We start from the raw sequence: 20160 nt of genomic DNA, 5'->3' as shown, positions 1-20160 counted from the left end.
CAGTTCTTTACTTTTACAGAAGAAGACATGCTCTGTGTTGTGAAAGAAATCTTGAGATGTGTCCAAATGAGACTATGTAACCAAGAGAACAACAAGCTCAATAAGTCTCTGAAGTAAGTGATAAGTTTTTCATATTCAATATTATACCATATTCCATAATATGTAGCCTACCAGAACAGGTCTACATGGTTTAATTTTCAAAAACACCATATTTTGTCATTACTGTACATTGGTACTGGTTGGTGCGATTAAAAAAAAAATCAAAAATAAACAAGTAAACAACGTGGGGCAGGCAAAATGCTGCTGCTGAAACACTTGTTAGACTTTTCCAGTGTGTGCTGACGTCAGGCTGAGGATGGATCATAACGCGTCCGTCGTAATGCATCTCACTTCTACAAGATCCCCCCCGGAATCTCTGTTTCGCTAATACATGCCACCTCCTCTGCCTGGCAGTGGCCTTGGCTCTCCTTTACTCCTTCAGGTGCCTGTGCTTGCATTATGTTGGGTACTGCAACTGATGTTGAAGCTACTGCAGCCCCAGTAGCAAACATATTGGTTATTTTCATGGATTTGGCGGCAGAAGTCTGAAGACTCTCATGCAAGAAGCAGAGGGGGAAGGGTAGGGGTGGGGGCTAGTAAGGCTGTGATTGGGCCAGCAATTGTCGGTATAAAAAATTACCCAAATGGGCAGCGGTCAATGCTTTATGTGTCGGTCGTTGGCCCATTTTTTAAAAAAAGTTATATAAATAAATAATTCACTTTACACTGGCCCAAAAGGTTCATCGGCCCACCGGACATTTGCCCGGTATGCCAAATTACCAGTCCACCCCTGGAAGTAGAGTAGGGTGGGTCCTGAAAAGCCGGTAAACACGGCTTCAGTTCATAGATTGGACTTTCAGAGTGGTGAGTTATTCATTTGTAACATCTTTCATCCCTAAAGTTTTAACTGTGCGCTGTCTCTTCATCACGGTGACAACTTTGTCCATTGACTGCCTGGAGGGTAGCCAATGTTTGGAAGGGAGAGGAGAGGCAGCAGGTTGACATCTTGTCAATGTGTGTGTAGCGGGGCGCAGAATGACGTCAAAATGCTCAATCTGGTGCTACATATTTAATGAAGATTTTCTGCAAAATGCAAGAATATCACTTTAGGTTGACAATCGCTACACAGTGTTTCCGTTTACCTCTTGTACACAGAATGTTTTTATCTGACTTGTTGACAATGACAAAATATTCAAAATGCACAAAATAAAACATTACACCTCCTCTTAAACTCTTCTGATGGTAATGTGTCATTAATTTCCAGTCTTTGGTCAGCATAACACCAAAATATATATTATTGCAATATTACACAAAACACATTTTAACTTATGAAAAACACCAGTGATAGCTACACAGGATTTTCTGTTTACCTCTTGTACACAGAAAATGTCATTATCTGAAATACACACGCCAGACTTCCCTGCTGCACATTTTCTGCTCCTCACGTAACGACACTGACACCTACTGGCCGTTAACTCATACTATTGCCTAACCAGACACTGGCAATGAATAACACAGTACTGTAATTCCTGACTACAATTAACATTATCTTCACATGAATGCTTATGAAACGTAAGAAAACATGAAACACTTTTAACTTGCATACTAAATCACAGAAATTATCCTGTTTCATGCTCTTCGCATGGGTCGTCATGCCACATGTGCCCTGCAGCTCTGTGTGTTTTTCCACCGGTGTTTGTGAGGGCGTGTCTGATAAGCTGCTAGGCAAGCATTATGACTGTGTTTTTTTGTGATGTCACAAGGAAGCGTAAGAAAAGGCTGGACTACAATCAAGCTGTTTTCAGGCAGTTTGTTTTCTGTGGGAGACGGGAACTCACTTTGGGCTAGACTTTGGGCTTTTTCACTTTGCAAACCTATTACAGGCACAAAAAAGATATATAACTCATTATATGTGAGGGAAAAGCCAAAAAGTATAAAATGGCCTTTTAAGATTAAATCCCCGGCTGTGTCAAAGTGTATAAAAACTGAACTCATTGTGAGATCATTGCAAGGACTGACCACCTTTGCAAACAAATGTAATTTTGTTTTTAATTCAAATAATTAAATTAATATTGTCAGGGTGGGCAGATAAAGCACAGTACATGAATTTATTATACATAAATGAGCTTACATATAGGAAAGGCAACAACACGTAGCAAGCAAGTAGGCAGGCAGATATGTGTAAAGCAAAAAGTAAATCCAACAAGTAGCTTGGAAAATTGCTAACATGTCAGCAAACTGGATGAGGATATTTTATTTATCACATTTGATTCATGCATATGTAAGCAAAGCTGCACATGTGGATGATGACTGACATTTAGTTGCATTTCTTCTTGGGTGAAACCTGTATTTAAACCTGAATTAACAGATTTTTTGGTTGTTTGGGGCCAGCGTAAACAAACTGCAAACACATTTACTTATAAGTTGCTATGCAAATGTGTTCACATCCTTTTAGTTTTTGGTCTCAACAACCTTCTAAGGGAAACATCATTATCGCTTTAGCTGTTAAATGACGTGGTTCACCAGGTAATTGCTAAGTTTGTTTGTCATTTTGTGGTGGGCAGGTACAGCAATGATTTATCAGAGCTTTTTCACTGAAATCAGTTGCCTGCTGCATCCGAAAAATGACTCAGTCGTGAGTTGACTAAAAAAAAAGTCTGTGGGCAGAAAAATATGAGTGCCCCTAGGGACATTATTCAGAATTACCATGCATACACATGTACTTTTCCTCTCATATACACATATGAAACCAAACCCATTCACATACTATACTGAAAAGCTCGCACACATACAAGTAAAATGCTTTTACACACACAGTTGAAAAGCTCACACACATACAACTGAAACGCTCTCACACACTCAAGTAAAATATGTTGTATAAAAGCATTTCAGTACGTTGCATGAGAGGATTTCAGTTGAACAGGAAGGCATTTCAGTTGAACAGGAAGTTGTTTAAATAAAAGCACACATCTCACAATACAAGCGAACAACTGTTGATCGTACAACACCATTATTCATTTATTGCTTCTGACAAGCATCGGCGCATAGTTTGATTTCTTCCAAAGTATATGCTCAATTTCAAACTAATCAGATGGGTCGGCTTTAGCCCACTGCTAGTTATCAAATGCCAGCACACCAGCTCTGGGAGGCGCCATAGAGAGGCGCACTCTGACCAGACAGACTCCAGGCAGAGCTAGAGAAGGAGAGATTCTTTAAGAGACAAATGTGACATTCACTAAGAAGTTACATAAAATAAGAATTATCTGTACACTGAATAGTTTTGAAGCTCTATAGATGGTGTCATTTCTTGTGACCTTTTGAGTAGGTCTTGTGGATATTACATGTTTATTGGCTTACTGTATAGTGTGTAGTGAGGCAAAAGGGTGAAAAAAATTAACTGATACAAAGCACATATTTGCTACAAGTGCATTCGATCAGCTGATTTTTTGTTTTTGCTCTGTGGGCTACTTGCCTGAGAATACCTCAGAGTTTGCAACATTGCAATTAATGATACATCTAGTGGGGTTCATTATTTCTCAGTCAGCAGGTCATTCTTTGTTTAAGCACTTTACCCAGTTTTGTTTGGATTTGTGCTCATTGTCTTTGAACTAGACTTGCTGTACATGAGAGCAGCAAACAAGGCACTCTTCAATACCTTGTTGAGTGTAAGGCTCCTATGTTATCTTCAAGTACAAGGTACAATGTTAAAAAACTGCTTAACTATTTCGTCTTCTGACCAAGGTCAGAAGATGAAACAGTATTTTCACTTTTCAACTTATACTAGACTGCTCTCCCTTAGCAAAAGAGTTAAGCTTTAATATTCGATTGTGATGGTTGATGGTTCTTTCAATTGACAATCAGAATGTCAGTAGTAAAGACAAAATAAGTCTAAAGTATAAATATATTTAGAATTTATTGCAATGGAAACCATAAACCATTTTTTTAATGGACATAAAACACAGATGTTTAAAACCACAGTGGACAATGAGGAGATCCATTGCTGCTCTTCCTAGCAGGGAGTGGGTAGAGTAGAGAAGGCCTTTTAATGCCTTAATAGGCCAAAAAGTGGAAATAATAACTATGGCTACCATTATGCAAGCAAAATAGCTCATGTTACCATATTTAACTTAACATTAGCTTACCATTGACTTATAAAAGAAACACTATAATCAAGTGACATCCAAATTATTGACTCATAACTAAAGTGAAAATCTGAATTCAGGTTTAATTGATTTGCTTCAAATAGTTTGTTAGACATTTAACAGTTAGAACTTAGTTTAAAGCTGATTCACGTTTAGACAATTGTGGTGTTGCAAACCACAATTACAGTAAACACTTAAAATCATTAAGGCATTTTAAATTTATGTATAATATCAATAACATATAAATCATTATTTAAAGTTTTGGTGTATAACTTTAATGTTAACTTACCTGAAATGCAAGCTGGGATCAACCATAGAAATTCACTTGTATGTGTGTCAGGTTTTCATTTGTGTGTGTGTGTGGCAACGTTTCAGTTGTGTATGTAAAAGCATTTCACTTGTATTTGTGTGAGCGTTTCAGTTGTGTATGTGAGAGCTTTTCAGTTGTGTATGTAAAAGCATTTCACGTGTGTGTGTGTGAGCGTTCAGCTGTGTGTGTGAGAGCTTTTCAGTTGTGTATGTAAAAGCATTTCACGTGTGTGTACGTGAGCATTTCAGTTGTGTGTGTGAGCGTTTCAGTTGTGTGTGTGTGTGTGTGTGAGCGCTTCAGTTGTGTGTGTGTGTGTGTGTGAGCGCTTCAGTTGTGTGTGTGTGTGTGTGTGTGTGTGAGCGTTTCAGGTGTGTGTGAGTGAGCGTTTCAGGTGTGTGTGTGTGTGTGAGTGAGCGTTTCAGGTGTGTGTGAGTGTGTGAGTGTGTGTGTGTGTGTGTGTGAGAGCGTTTGGTGTGTGTGTGAGAGAGAGGAAAAGAATATACATGTATATGGATGGTAATTCTGTGTGGGACACCTCATAGTTTTCATCTATGACCCCTGTCACATTCACAAAATCGTCATTTGTACCATTGTTAATATTAAAAGTGAGTTGCTTTAATTTATGCTTGAGTAGGCTCTTCATTGATAAATGCCTTTTTCAGTGTTTGTTTATTTTCCAATTAATCAATGTACTCATTTAAACTCTTGCATTACAGAGATAAAATCAGTGTTTTGGAGACAGAGAAGAGGGAGCTGGTCGGTGTCTTTGGTAAAACTGGGGCTGGAAAGAGCTATTTGATAAATGCCATCATCGGGGAGAAGAATCTCTTGCCCTCTGGAGAATTCAGGGCATGTACCACAGTCGTGATTAAAGTGGAGGCTAACATGCAGAGCTCAAAGTATGAGGCAGAAATTGAGTTCATTACAAAAGAGGTAAAGTGAGCTGAATATGTTTGTTACTTAGTTTGTAGTTGATAGTTACATTACATGCCATTTAATTAAACTGAGTTAAACAATTTTTATTTTATTTTGCAGCAGTGGAAACAGAGTTGGAGTTTTTCCTTGGGGAAAAAGCACATCAGGACAACGATGATTATCGTGACTTTATTGAAAAGGTGTCAGCAGTGTATGGAGAAGAATGGAAAGACAAATCCCCTGAAAACCTCATGGATGACAAATATTTTGAAAAAATTTCAGAATTTCTTATTTCCAAAAAGAAGATTTTAACATTTGAATCGGTAAGAAGGAGAGAACACTTAAAAGTATACTCATCAAATTTACGCTTCATATGAAAAGAGAACATTACTAGTAACTAAATAACATTATATAATTACTTAGACAAAATCCCATCAGGTTCCATCATTGTGCCCAAACAGGTCTCATAAAGGTTGCACATGGCATTGGCAAACCGACACTGAGCTGTCTGGTGCTGCCCTAAACAAGTTAAGGCCCTTTATATTTCGGACAACATCCGTTTACACACTGACAATACTCAAATCTACATTTCTCTTTCACCAGTGACTGTGGTCCGATTGACTCACTGTCAGTCGGACTTTTGTTTGCATTCACTCACTGTGAATGCAAACAAAAAAATTAGCTCTTGAAGAAATGTAGTACTCGGGGGAACTCCCCAAGTGGGCAACTCAGGTAGTCCCCAGAACAGTTTGGTCTGAAAACCCCTAAAGTTGCAGTAACCGTCCAGATAATCCTGTGCACTGTGAAAATCTGTTTAATCATGGTCAAATAAAAAAAAATTTTGATTTAAATTTTAAACCTAATTGTTCACCATCGCTAAGAAATGAACATTTGTCTCCAGTCCAGGTTTACAATTAATCTAATTTTAACTTTTTGCCTTGCTAAAGGTTGCTGTTACTTTTAGGATTTTATAATTGCTCTTATTGTATCTTTCTTTCTTTACTTTGTTCTAATTATTTCATGCAAGTTGTAAAGCACTTTTAATGTCAAAATAAAAAAAATCACATTTATTTTATTATTACAGGCTGAAGAGCTATCTGAAAACCTTGTCAATTTCACAAGAAGCGACTCAAAAGACAGAGAAGGTGAAGAAGTAAAGAGGTGGTATTGGCCACTAGTGAAGTGTGTCACTGTCAAGGTGCCCGGGAAAGATATTCTCCGGAATGTCACACTTGTGGATCTTCCTGGAAATGGGGACCGTAACAAGAGCAGAGATAAAATGTGGACAGAGGTAATTTATTCACATGAAATGTTGTTTATTGTCTACATGTGTTAGCTGGAGACTGTAGCATTATCTTATTACAAAGCACTGATAAAGAATATTCATAATTGTGATTATGCCCATTCAGGTTGTTGGAAGTTGTTCTACTGTGTGGATTGTGGCTGACATTAGTCGAGCAGCATCAGAGACAGAAGCCTGGAACATCCTGAAAGACACCAGTAGCAAAATGGGAAATGGTGGCCAATGTCAAGAAATTCACTTTATCTGCACTAAGTCAGATCTTATTGAAGATTCGGATAGTCCGTAAGTGCTTAAAATACAAATTAGACACTCCTGACATGGCGTCCAAGAGCTTAACAGGAATAAACACAACTAAATATACATATAATGTCATAACAGCACATGTAGTTTTGGTAAATACTTTATTCTTAGTTTAAGGGCAGGGGTCTCACACTCTGGGTCCACCTAAAACAAAATTGAGAAAACTGCAATCCAACAACCTCTCCCAATTTCTGCCTCCCACGCTATGTGGGTCGAGCCTCTGTAATATCAAAATATATTTATAGCGCAACATAAATTTTATTTAATCCTTTTATTTTTCATCTCATTTGTGTTTGGTTTGATGTGGGTTAAAACTTAAGCTCTGTTTTTTAGCCTGTATTTGTTTACATTTCGACAAACTACTTAAATGTAGTGTGCAGAATTAGCTATTTGCAGCTCTTGTTAGGGATGCACAGATTACTGGATTATTTTGATACTTAAGAAAACTTCACAGTAAAGTTCTGCACTTATGAAGAGCATCCTTTCTGATAAGGTTTACAGAGGTTTATTGGAGATGGACATCAGAGATAATGATGTTCTCTGAAAGTGTATGTCACTTGGAACCAAAAAATATGTGCATTACCATATGTTCAGATTTGACAAAGAGAGTGTAATATTTTTTGATGCATAGGGTCCATGAGTTGCGTGTCACAGGCATTGCTGCAGCCCTGTTTAGGACTGGCTTATCCAAACACAGCCAACGAAGGTTCCATAGAAAGGCTAAGGGAAGTGGCTGTTTGCCACTAAACGAGGTTGGGCAGTTCATCAGACATACATTTACCAAAACAACCATCCTTTAGTCTCTTCTCTTGAGGTGAATGAGGTAAAAAAATAAATAAAGAAAGATACCACACTAGAAAACTTGTCAGGCTTTCCTGGCTTAGTTAAACATAAAAAATTATATTTTGCTTTGGGTAAGAAATCAGAGTCAACATTTATGATTTCATGTTTCAGTGCTCAAAATACTGTATGTTGTGAGCCTTGATAAAAATCTTTTCTTATAGTTCAGCTGCTGGTGATCGTGCTCTCAAATTTAAAAAAGTCAAGGAAGAAGTGAGAAAACAATTCAACAATCAAAGCAAGGTTAAGGTGAGTTTTATAGACTAATAAAAAATCTGACACGAAAATTGTTTACAACTGCAAGCCTGCCTTAAAATCAAATTTCAATCACATATTTTTCAGAATCATTTCAGTGATGACTGTTTCAAAGTGTTCACAGTGAGCTCCAAAGAGTTTCTTAAACAAAACCATCCAAACCCAGATGACAATGGTAGGGGAAGTTTCTTTTGACAACTTTAATTCAAATAAGAATGAACTGTGTGATTGCATATTCCACCCACTACTCTGGCACATATGACATGCATTGAGGTCATCACAAGGTGATATAAAATATATATTATAATAATTAAGTTTACGTTTTCGCAATTATTTTTATAAAATAACTTTGCTTAGAATCTCTTGTTTGCATCTGGTCTGCTGCTATGTTTTGGCTAATAACACACAAACCATTAATAGAAGAAGCATTATTGCAGAGTGGGTTTCTGGGATGAGGCCAATTTGAATGATATAGGCCACTTCTACTGTACAGCATTATGCACTCATATTCTTCCACGGTTTTGAAGCATGACATCAATAGCTACCTTATGGCCATTAATCAAACACCTTCATATATCTTGAATGTAATTCAAGTACTACCTATTTTGGGTTTAATCTTCAAGTGTGGGTCTCCAGCTCTTCTCACTGGAACTCTTTCAGAAGCTGGGCCGACAAACAGCAGCAGCAGATGCAGCAATCACACATGTTTTCTTAAAGGAAATGCAAATATTCTAGTTGGACTACATTTAAATTAAAGCATGTAAATAGGAAAGATGCTAATAGATTTTTGTTTTACAGAAATCCCCAAACTTAAGGAATTTCTGCAAAATCTCAATGACTCTTACTCAGAGACATTAAAGTATGTGTCTGGAGCTCATGGGATTCTCTGTCTGATTCAAGGGGCTAAATCTATAGAAGTGGTAAGATCAAGTAATAAAACATAAGTAACTGGCTTTAAGTGTCATAATTATCATTAATGTTGACAGAAAATAATATAAGAAATTTTATATCCATCAATGTAGTAGATTTTCTGAATTTTTATTTCTTCAGAGATAACCGTAACCATAGTAATTTTAAGGTCCAGTGTGTAATATTTAGGAGGATCTTGTGACAGAAAATGCAATATACATAACTATGTTTTCAGTTATGTATAAAGACCTTACATTATGAAGCATTATGTTTTTATTACCTTAGAATGGGTCATTCGCGGGTCTCCTTAGATGGAAGTAGCCATGTTGTGCCGCCATCAGACAAACTGTACGTAGTGTGTTTCATCACTATGTTGAATATGTACGAGGAAGAAGAAGAAGTAAAAATAGCAGTAATAGTAGTCATCTGGTTTATTAGAAGAGAAGTGAAATATGGACAAATGCAGGACCACATGTATTATTTACAGTGATGGGAGTAACGTGTTACAAAAGTAGTGCAATTACAGTGTATGCAATGTATTGCTGTGATGCAGTAATATAACGCATTACTAAAGAAAAGGTAATATTTTACCCCTTACAATGTCAGTAACGTGCGTTACAATGCATTTTAACCCAAAAGTGGTGTTTTTAATAATTCACCAACACCGAGAAAGTTATTTCCTGTTGCGGGAATCCGATGGTCGAGATTGCAAACTACAGGGGAGATTGGCTCCTCTTAAGAAGATGGTAACTCCCTTGATGGATCACGCGTAAATAGATTTCTATAGGCTGTGTGTTTGTGCTTAAACAAATTACTTTTGTGATTAGCGAGGCTGGGAGATCAGGTGATTTAAATAATCAATGACGTAATGATGCTGTACCTCATGTGTAAATGCACACAGGGTCTTTTTTAATAGGGAGACAATTCATCCAATTACTAACTAGTAACTAGTAATCTATTATGTATTACATTTTGGAAGTAACTTGCCCAACACTGATTATTTAGCACAAGACCCGACAGAGTGTGTCGGCCACCATAGCAAGGGAGGGATGAGCCGAACATAAAACATAAATACTGTCAGACAGCAGTATCATTTCATTGCTTTAAATAATAAATGTGTTGTGTTTGATTTCAGGCTGACAAACAAACAAAAGTGCGCACAAACCTTGAAGAGAACATGAGACATGAACTTGATAAAGTCAGAGAAGCCATGGACGAGGCTCATAAGGCTTTTGAAAAATGCCTGAGTGAGGGGGTTGAAAAATCAAAAAGTTCATGTGACCAAATCTTGCACTCTGTCTTAAATCCTGTAGGTATTTGAATTATAATTTCATCAAATCACCTGATTTTGCACTTCATATGAAAATGTCTTTAAATGTCAGTGTTTTGTTTTAGGAAGACGTATCCGGTAGCGCTTTTCACAGGTCATTGAAGTGTGTAGCTCAGAAAGGTGGCATCCACAAACCAAGAGATATGGAACAAATAGACATCAATGCGGACTTAGCTTCATGCCTGACCGACAGCATTGATGAGGAATTTAAGAAGATCTTCCCGTAAGAAATGACTTAAAGAGGACAAAAATCCCTTTGTTGCTAGCTTTTATGAAATATTTCAACTTGTTAACATGTTTCAGAAATGAAGGGACATGTGGACCATTCAACGGGGTCATCAACAAGATTTCACTTGACACAAAGACGCTGACTCAAAAGCACAAAGAATTCAAACTGCAACTGATATTTCTCTCGACAGAGGTAAAAGATGAGATAAATATCCAGAGCAACTCAAGAGCAAATCAACCCAAACATCTGTATCATACCAGTATATGTTGTTGGCAAGGCAGAAAAAAACTTTATACACCACAGGTCCTGCTCTGAAAATCTGTTTAAATATTTCACTGCTTTTTAGGTAAAATTTAAAAACTGAAAAAAAAAAATTACCTTAATTTTATTTAAAATATGTCGATCTATACTTTATTTTATCCAAGGAGGAAAATATTAAGACAAAACTCAACAAGATCATACTGAACGGGAAAAAAGAAATCTACAGAAGTTTAACAACCACAATCCAGACGACTATGCAAGAATGCTATACAAGTAAGATACAAGATTATGACATCTACAACCTGAAACAATAATAATACACATTAACATTTATCATGATTGTCCAGAAAAATGTAGTTGATAACATTTTTTTCTGTTTTATTGTAGAAGCAGCAGCATTTACAGGAAAGGGGACGCTGAATAACATGAAGGACACTATGATGGATCACTTAAATGTTTCAAAGAACACCATGTTTGAGCAGGCTAAAAATGTTATGTTGGACAGTCTGAGAGTCTTGGAGGTTTGTCATATTTTATAATACTTAATAAGATGATGATCTTGTAATGATGAAGTAAAACATGTTGTGATATACATCATCATCTTTATCTACCATTCTAAATTATCATTTACATAAAGGCCTTTTCCACACAAGTGGAAAATACATTATGTTGAAAGCTCCTTCTGCTACAAAACACAGCAGGCACTGTAACAAATATGCAGATATTGTTATTAATCTAATACAGAAGCATACTAAAGTTCATGTAGCTATTAACCCTTTTGTCCAGTCTGAGGAGCCCTCTGAACACGTATTTAAACAGTTTAGTCATGTACAATTCAGTTAATCTTGTGCACAATCTTTATCTCTGAGTGAGAATTGATAAAGATTTTGATGCTGAATTAGGAGGACATCCTGCAGACACTGGAGGAAACAATGCAGGAATCAATCGACCTGTCACTCAAGACAGATGCTGTCTCAATCCCAGGTAAAGGGAACGTATCAAAATCAAATATGATAACTAAGAAATACTGTAAATATTTGATTTAAATTACTAAATCAATGTATGTTTTTTTTTAGTTTCTTTAGATGTTACAGAGGAGCTTGCATTGGTGAAGAAATACTACAATGAACTGAGAGGAAGCCCAGATGGACAAACACTAAAGTAAACTAATTTGGTAAAACTTTGTCAAAATGTTACATAAGTGCCCTGATTATGAGCTGTTCTGAAAAATGCTAACAATACTTTTAATTACACTAGCGCTGATCCACCTGGTCCAGCAGCTGCACCGTGACACGTGCAGGTACGTTTTAGTGAAACTCATGATCCAAACCAAACATTCAAACAGATGATAGATGATATAACAGGCCTACTGTTTGTCATTACTGTTCACAACCTCACTGTTTATCTCTCTGGTGAATTTTGAAGGTTTGCTCAGTGGAGAGAAACAGCAGAAGTCTGATTATCCACTGAAGGTCTCAGCAAGGATGCTGATTGAGGCGTGAGGCCTCTGGATTTGGTGTCAAGCATTTTTATCAAGATGTTATCTTTGTTCTCTTTGAGTTTTGTTTTGATGTGTGCTTTGAGTTTGCTTGTTGTGAATTACATGCAGACAGATTTTAGATTACCTTTTTTTTGCTAGAACGTTTTTGCCTTTAATTGATTGTAAATAGACAGAAAATGTTTGGAGAGAGAGATATGGGGGGGGGGATAACGTGCAGGAAAGATCCCCAGCCTGATTTTAACCAAGGACGCTGTTTTCATTATTACGGGTCGTAGCCACTAGGCCACTGTGACATCCCAGAGACTTTTTGTTTTTATTAATAATTTTATTAATGTTTTCTTCTTCTAGAATATTTTTTAATGTTTTTCATCTATGTTTTTATTATATTACTTTAATTAGGGTTGATTGGGAGGGGTGTGCTGCAATTTCCGGGCTTTTATGGGTGTTCACATTAAACCTCAAACCTTGATTACAGTGTAGTGTAGGTGGATTTGACTTTAGGCTTTTCCAAGAATGATCTTGAATGCTTTTTTTCTTTTTACTATTAATGACAAAACTGTTGCTTACCTCAAAATTCTGGTTTGTGTGTGTTTATATAAAGGAAATAAAGAGAATTAGATGATAGTAACCAGTGGCTTCATCATGGGAAAAAACAAAAAACGTTCGAACATTCATTTGTTCGTTTTGTTTTGATCTGCATTAATTCTAAATGCATACATGTAAACTGTCCAATACACCTAAATAAAGTTTGGTTTTGAGTGAAAGTGTAGTTTGGCTTCTTCATCATTTGTATTGTAAAATTACCTTAAAGCTTCTCTAGGTTCAAGATAAACAAATGATTTTCCAACTAGGTTTTCACTTAAAAGGCATGTTAGAAGGCTTATTCACACAGTAGCCTGATGTTCATTAAACAGAAAGTGTCAATGTGTAAAAGCTGTGTAATTCTGCACGCTTGCCCCTTTGTACACATTTTGTGGCCAGATCTGGATTTAGCTTATGCTGCATTTTGTAATCACCATTATTTCTTCTTCCCACTCATCGGCCTGGGCTTAGAAGGGGATCCCTCAATGTCTTTTCATGTTTATTTTTCTAAAACATTCACTTGTCTTCAAAGGGGCAGGAGTTTGAGCAGTTAATTAACTTTTATACTGTGAAAAGCTGCATAAATGAATTTCAAGCTTTGTCTCACTAACTTAAAAATGTGTGGGCAGACAAATGTGCGATTGTTTTGTTGGCGGGTAGCACAACTTGAGCAAGAGACAAAAACTTATCTACACTGTCTTACTTCTTTAGCTAGTTACAATACTGAGACTCTTTGTGTGTGCCATTCATCAATTGACCCAAATGTTGTGGTCCTGTGATTAGATAATTGAGACAGCATTGTATAAAATACTCTGAATTTCTGCGTATCTGCAGCCTTAAGACTCCTGTTTTGTGGTTGCGGAAATGTGTAGCAAGTGTGTTGGAGAGAGCCTTCTAACATGCCTTTTAAGTGATTCCATTCTTGTTCATCTGATGACGGTTGTGTAGACCTAAACACCATAAATGATTTCTCCACCTGTAAGCGAGATTATTGGTTGGCTGATCATGGCTGATGCTGTTAGTTTCTAAACCTCTGACATACTGGTTAACTATATTAGTTCAGCTGATGTCCTGATGATGACTACTGTCCAAACAGGTTCAGTAGATGTACCCTGTTATTGATGAATATAGGATGAATGGTAATGATAGGTATTCATGTTATAACAAAGTGCCCCTTTTTCATGCAAGAAGATGGACACACATAATATATGCATAGTGAGGGCATCATTATGACTTTTTAAAATACTGCTTTTGAAGGAAAGGGGACGCTGAAAAAGTCCCCTAAAAATACATTAATACAATTTATTCATATTTTCCAAAGCAGCAAAGTCGCTCTTTAAAATATCTCTGATACATGAAACATGACATCGTCGCTCAAGGTTACTGCTGGTATCCAGTGTTGAATGCTTTGTTAAAATGATCTCAGTAAAAACTAAAAAAGGGAATTGGGAGCACAGAAAGAAAGATAAATGGAAATATCACTGGCATGATATCAGGCAAACACAGACACATTATGTTGCAGTACAACACCCTGTGTTTACTACAGGGCTGGCCTTGTATGCTCCATGGGTTAGTTCCTCTTCAGGATAAACAGTTTGCATTATGTTTGCATGAGCTTGTCTATTTTGGCTGTGTGCAAAGGGGAGTAATCTGCTGTGATAGGAACAATTGAAGAAGAAGAAAAAAATGTTCTGATACATTAATGAAGTGACCTTCTCTGACTCTCAGGCTGTGCATTGTTCTCAGTGGAGTTGGTTTCATGGTAAGACAGCTGTACCCATAATGAGTGAAGCAATCAGCCCCAACCAACCTGTTATTATTTTTAAGATAACTCCCACATCATATTAGAGCAGGTGGGGCTGTGTGGAGCCACAATCTTACCAAGCAAGTAAAGAGAGAAAAAGGTCGCTTTGTGCTGACACGTAGCTGATGTTAACTTATCCACCTCCTAGTCAACATGGAGACAGAGTCCGTTTGTATGCTCCATCTTTGTTTTACTGATCTTGTCATATGATGTCTAAAAGTAATCAATAAACTGGGTCATGCCCATGAGCAATCCATTGTTTTAGGCAAGGTAGTGGTGTAAGAAGTTCTCAGAGCCTTTACTTTAAGTAAAAGTACCAATACCACAATGGCTAAATACTCCATTACAAGTGCATTTAAAATCCTACTCGAGTAGAAATACAAGTATTATCAGTAAAAAAATACTTCAGTACTACATAAAAGTTCCTGGATAAAAATTTTGCCCACAGACAAATTGCTCCTGTGACTGATTTATTAATATGTATTGAATTATGAGATTCTTAACACTGATGCAACAATCTATGAGTGGCACTTTACTGTTGTAGCTGAAATATAGGATAATTTAACTTATTTGGTCCAGCAACAGCTATTTAAATAAGACCTAATTAGTTTAGAGGGGAATCTGTCTTCGTGGAACTGCTAAAAAGTCATATAGACACTACCTTTTTTGTAAAGGCTCTCAATCCAAAAATGTTGTAAACCACTGGTTTAGTCTTTAATATGAATATTATTTAATTATTATTTGCATTTTATAAGCTCATCAAATGCTTTTTAATGAAAGATTTTACTCTGAGAGGTAAATATAGCTATAGCAAAAAATGTGAGATCCCAGATAGAAATAATCAGTAATATCAGTGGCATATCAGGAAACTACACATAAGTGAAGTGTGTTTTTAGCAAATGGATGACCTCACACCTCATATGCCTTAAAGGAAGTTCTTTTTTAGGACAAATTATTTGCATTATTCTTGCATGACTTTATCCGCTTGTAAGTTGTTAATTTGTTTTTGAAAAAATCCACGTGAGAGCCACTGTTATGAGCACTGGTCAAAGAACTCAACACTCATCCCCAAAAAGCTTTCTCATAGACACATAATGATCTGATACATCCATGAAGTTATCTTCTATAGCAGCACTCTCAGCTGTGTACTGGTCTCAACATGTTCTAAAAACATTTCTAACCTGATTATTCCTTTGTGACATTGTTATGGTATTTATGTCATAGCAGCTGTTTAAACAGAGCAGACTCATTAAACCATGTGATCTCTGTCAGTGCATGAAGGGTAAAGTTATTATAAAAGAGTCCGAAATATCTTCCGCATCAGAGGAGTTATTTAAATACAAAATTGTTACCATTAGCTGGTGAGCTGCAATGTCACATCAGGAAGGTCTAAAACTATGAAGCACTAGCTCTTGGGTATTATCTTCGATGTGGTGTGGATGGTTATGTTTCATTGGTGAGTATGGTGATGGAGCTGAAGTGTGATGCAATTACTGGAATTTCTGCCTATAACTGACTGTAAATATTAACTAGACAGATGAGCTCAAAGCCTCATGTGACAGCAACATTACATTTACTAGATGGATCATGTCTGTCATGCTGTATGCCTCCTTGCCTTGTTTAGTTGGTTCTCAGTCTTATTATTTGTAGTCTTTTAAGTTTCTGTCTTATGGTATGTTGGGTTTTGGGTTCTTTCCTGTCTGTTGTCCTGTTGTCCAGTATGTGTTATTTAGTCTATGTCTCTGTTCATGTCTTAGTGACAGACTTATAGTCTGTGTACTTCTGTGTTATTTTTCCCTCGTCTGCTCTGTGCTCTGTTTAATCGTAGTTCGTTCTGTTTTCCCTTTTAGTTGTAGTATTTGTGATCTGTCTACTTATGTCCTGGATTAGTTATTTATATTATTCTGTTTCTTCTTGGTTATTAGTTTCCCTTGGGCTTTATTGGTGTCTGTCTGTTTTCCCCTGCTGTCTCTGTGCCTCGTTAGGCCTCATCCCCGCCCTGCTCGTTAACCCCTAGTATAAATGTTTGGTGTTTCTGTTCAGCCCTCATCTGGTGATTGTTGTGTTCTGACGCTCTGCAGTGTATTGCCCGCTTAGTTCTGTCTTGTTTCGTCTCCCTGTTTCCCAGTGTTTTGTGGATTTTGTATTTTCCTTGTGGATCACTTTTACTACTCAGTTGATCTTTACTTGTTTCTCTGGATTTTCTGTTGGTTTACCTTTTGTTTAGATTTCCTGGACTCAGCCACTACATTGTAAGTGTACTCGCTTTTTGTTGGATTAAACCCTTTTGAACTGTACCTGCCTGTTTCCGTGTCTGCATTTGGGTCCACCTACCTCCTGCCTCACCACGCAGACCGCATGACAATGTCAGCCATATTGCTGTGCGCCACTGCTTCAACAGCCAACATAGGAACTACGATATATTTAAGGGCCACATAGACTAAATTAACAGAACATTGTAACAATATTTATTCAGTCAACTAATGTTCAAAGTTCATTCCTGACTGTGGAAACAATGACAGCTTTCCAGTTCTTTATCGGAGTTGATTTCTGATCTATTAAATTCACGAGGTAATATAATACATCTTGATTGTATCTCAACTGGAAACTATATGGCATATATTGCTGTAAATTATTTTGTGAAGAGTTTATACACTTTTAATGTTAAAACAATGCAAAAATACTAGTATGTAAAAAGATTTTGGATGACTACATGGTTCAGCTGGATCATGATAAAATTCACCATTACTGTACTGAAAGAACTATAGATAAACCCTATTAACTTTTTTTAATTACACTTAAAATGGCTATAAAAACAGATTTGTGTGAAGTGCCTACTGTGAGTGCTGTTCTTGTTATTTCAATATGTATACAACAAGTCAATAAGCTTAAATGGGGTTGTAAAAGGCTTTTGGGATTCTGCTTTACATGGGCAGCAGGTGTAATCTTGGATTCATGATGGTTACAATGCTTTCCATTCATGGTCCAGTATGTCAGCATAGAAATAAAAGTGTCCACAGAAATTTCAGAAAAATATGCAGCATAATCTACATACCTCTCCACTGTGTGTGTGTGTGGCCTTAAGACCTTCCAAGAAAATAACTTTTCATTTTGTCATGAATCAGAGTTCAGAAAATTGACATAATTTTAGAATTTATTCTGTTCATAGAAAACATGACACTTTGGCATTTTAAATAAAAAACCTTTTTTTTCAAGAGAGCTGTCAGCAAACAACATCAAACACTGAACACTACTGACGCAGAAGTATAAGGTCAATGTGGTATCGCAGTGAACAAGTGGTGTACCAATTTGTTAACATGTGGTCAGATAATATGTTCCCATAGACCTTCTTTTATTCAGAGTCTGCCCCTTATTCTTGACATGGGCAGTGGGAAATAAGGGAAATGGCATGCATTTTTTATGGTCTTAATAATTTAGTTTTACTAGAAAGAAACTCCACACTGAGTATCTGCTGTGAATCTCCTGTTATGGGAAGCTACATTAATGTAGCAGTACACCAGTGCAGTGTTGTAGTGTTGTCAGTAAACAAATACATCAAGAATCATTTTTTTCCATTTGGCTTTGATTTAAGCCAAATGTTGAAACACATTTATATGTCTCAGAGCACTGTAAACTCAGCACCATTAAATAAAGAAAAAAAGCCCAAAAAGGTACTCAAGCCCTTGAACAAAACTTCTAATGAATGAATTATACACACTTAAATACTATTTTAGTGTATTTTAGTATTTTCATGGCAACTACATTATGTGTCTGTCAGCATGAAACTGATGTTTGTATATTAACTTACATAAATATTTAAATACACACTAAATGTTTATGAACACAGTTTGTAAGTATATGCATGCTAAAACACTATAGATAGCAAAGGCATAGTTACGGAAGCTGTGAGAGCCACGTGAGAAAAAAATAAATACTGGTGATCAAAAAAGTCCAGTCTAAATTGTTTTCTCTCCTGTGTTTGCCAGGTGAAATAAGTACATATATTATGTGTTAGCAAGTTCTGTACATTGTACAATTCAGGTTAGACTTAGAACACTGATCCACAGTATTTTTTTATCACATGCCTTCTGGGCTTTCGTACGTAGTTCTTAGGCACCGATAAAATATTTTTTACTATTTCGTTTCTCTTTAACTCTGACCCTCCACACAAAGTATCAAGCTACATATGACTTTTCTGTATCAGTTGTTGCAACTAAAAGATACAACATTAAAAAACAATGGCATTATGATGGTGTAAATCAATGAGCTGTGTGGTAGTAAATACAATCATTGAATTTCAGAAGGTAGCTTAAAGACAATCATAATATTAGCAGCGCTGACTGGAGTTTCAGTGGTGAAAGGTTTGTATTAAAAGACTAAAAATTCAAGTTCAAAGGTCAATGGATGTCGAGTCACCAGTTACCCCAGAGAGTGCTGCTTCTTCAGGTTTTCTGTGCGCCTCACTCTCTCCTCTGGGGTTTTTCTGTACCAGCTCCTGAGAAGAAACTGCCACTGTCATACAGTGATGACTTTAAAGACATCGGCAAAAGCTAAAATCCATACATTTATGTACCCTGTTGCCTTTAGCGAGAGGTGATTAAATTTATGTTTACAGTTTTATGCATGGCATGTATTGCATGTGATTGCAATGCATTGTTAATGAGGAAAGGAGCAACCCAACAAGCTACTCAACATTTTCTTATTAGTGGAGTAAGGAATGTCAAATAAATTACACATGGCAGTTTATGTGATCTATGAGAGCAAGATGAGGCATGCAATTACAAGATAAAGGGACAAAAGTTAAGCATGGTGAAACAAGTAGAAGTATAAAGTTACCCCTGGCGGTTCAACTGGCCTGGAACAGGAGAATTTTGGCCTTGGCTTGGCTTCAGGACTCTGGGAAAGGAAAGAAATACTGTATGTAGAGAGCTGATTTTCTGGAGACAATAAATGCAGGAAAATTGAGGATAGAGCATGAAACCAGACTGTGTTTGTATAGCGCCTTCTAGTCTTCCGACCACCCAAAGCACTTACACTACATATCACATTCACCCCATTCACACACATTCAAACACTGATGGCAGTGGCTGCCATGCAAGGTGCCAACTCTCACAGGGTTCCCACTCTTTTCTAGAGATCATTTTCCAGGCCTTTTCCAGGACATTTTCAGTGTTGATCTAACTGGTATGACAGACAGGGTTCACGTCATACACATATGTATTTGTCTCTGCAGAAGTGCAACGGTTTAAAACAAGTTAAGAAGAAAATGTTAATCTATAAACCTAATAAAAACTACCACAGCTACCAGCCAGCAGTGACTAACATTTGCCTTCAGATGATAATGCAACTTATTACTTATTACTATAGAGTTTCGGTGCACAAGATTTTCCAGGACATTTTACTTTTTTCTCTCATTTTCCAGGTGTTTTCCATGGCTGTA

General features: G+C 36.8%; 1 protein-coding gene across 1 annotated transcript; it reads left to right on the top strand.

Annotated features, from left to right (window-relative positions):
• Positions 1 to 5376: 5376 nt before the first annotated feature.
• On the top strand, positions 5377 to 13098 carry LOC119917801 (nuclear GTPase SLIP-GC-like). The gene is given in 17 exon segments (XM_038738222.1): positions 5377 to 5424; positions 5527 to 5566; positions 5569 to 5729; positions 6491 to 6697; positions 6816 to 6991; positions 8014 to 8098; positions 8192 to 8279; positions 8903 to 9024; positions 10149 to 10322; positions 10409 to 10566; positions 10647 to 10764; positions 10998 to 11106; positions 11221 to 11354; positions 11736 to 11817; positions 11910 to 11994; positions 12091 to 12133; positions 12259 to 13098. Coding segments are annotated over 16 exon segments (1821 nt in total). The 3' UTR covers positions 12125 to 12133; positions 12259 to 13098.
• The last annotated feature ends 7062 nt before the right edge of the window (positions 13099 to 20160 follow it).

Source organism: Micropterus salmoides, unplaced genomic scaffold (assembly GCF_014851395.1).
Source record: "Micropterus salmoides isolate LMB-PRFRI ecotype aquatic unplaced genomic scaffold, ASM1485139v1 Ms_hic_scaffold_10, whole genome shotgun sequence".
NCBI lineage: Eukaryota > Metazoa > Chordata > Actinopteri > Centrarchiformes > Centrarchidae > Micropterus > Micropterus salmoides.
Note: the sequence above shows the minus strand (reverse complement) of the source record. Positions and strands in the feature narration are given on the sequence as shown.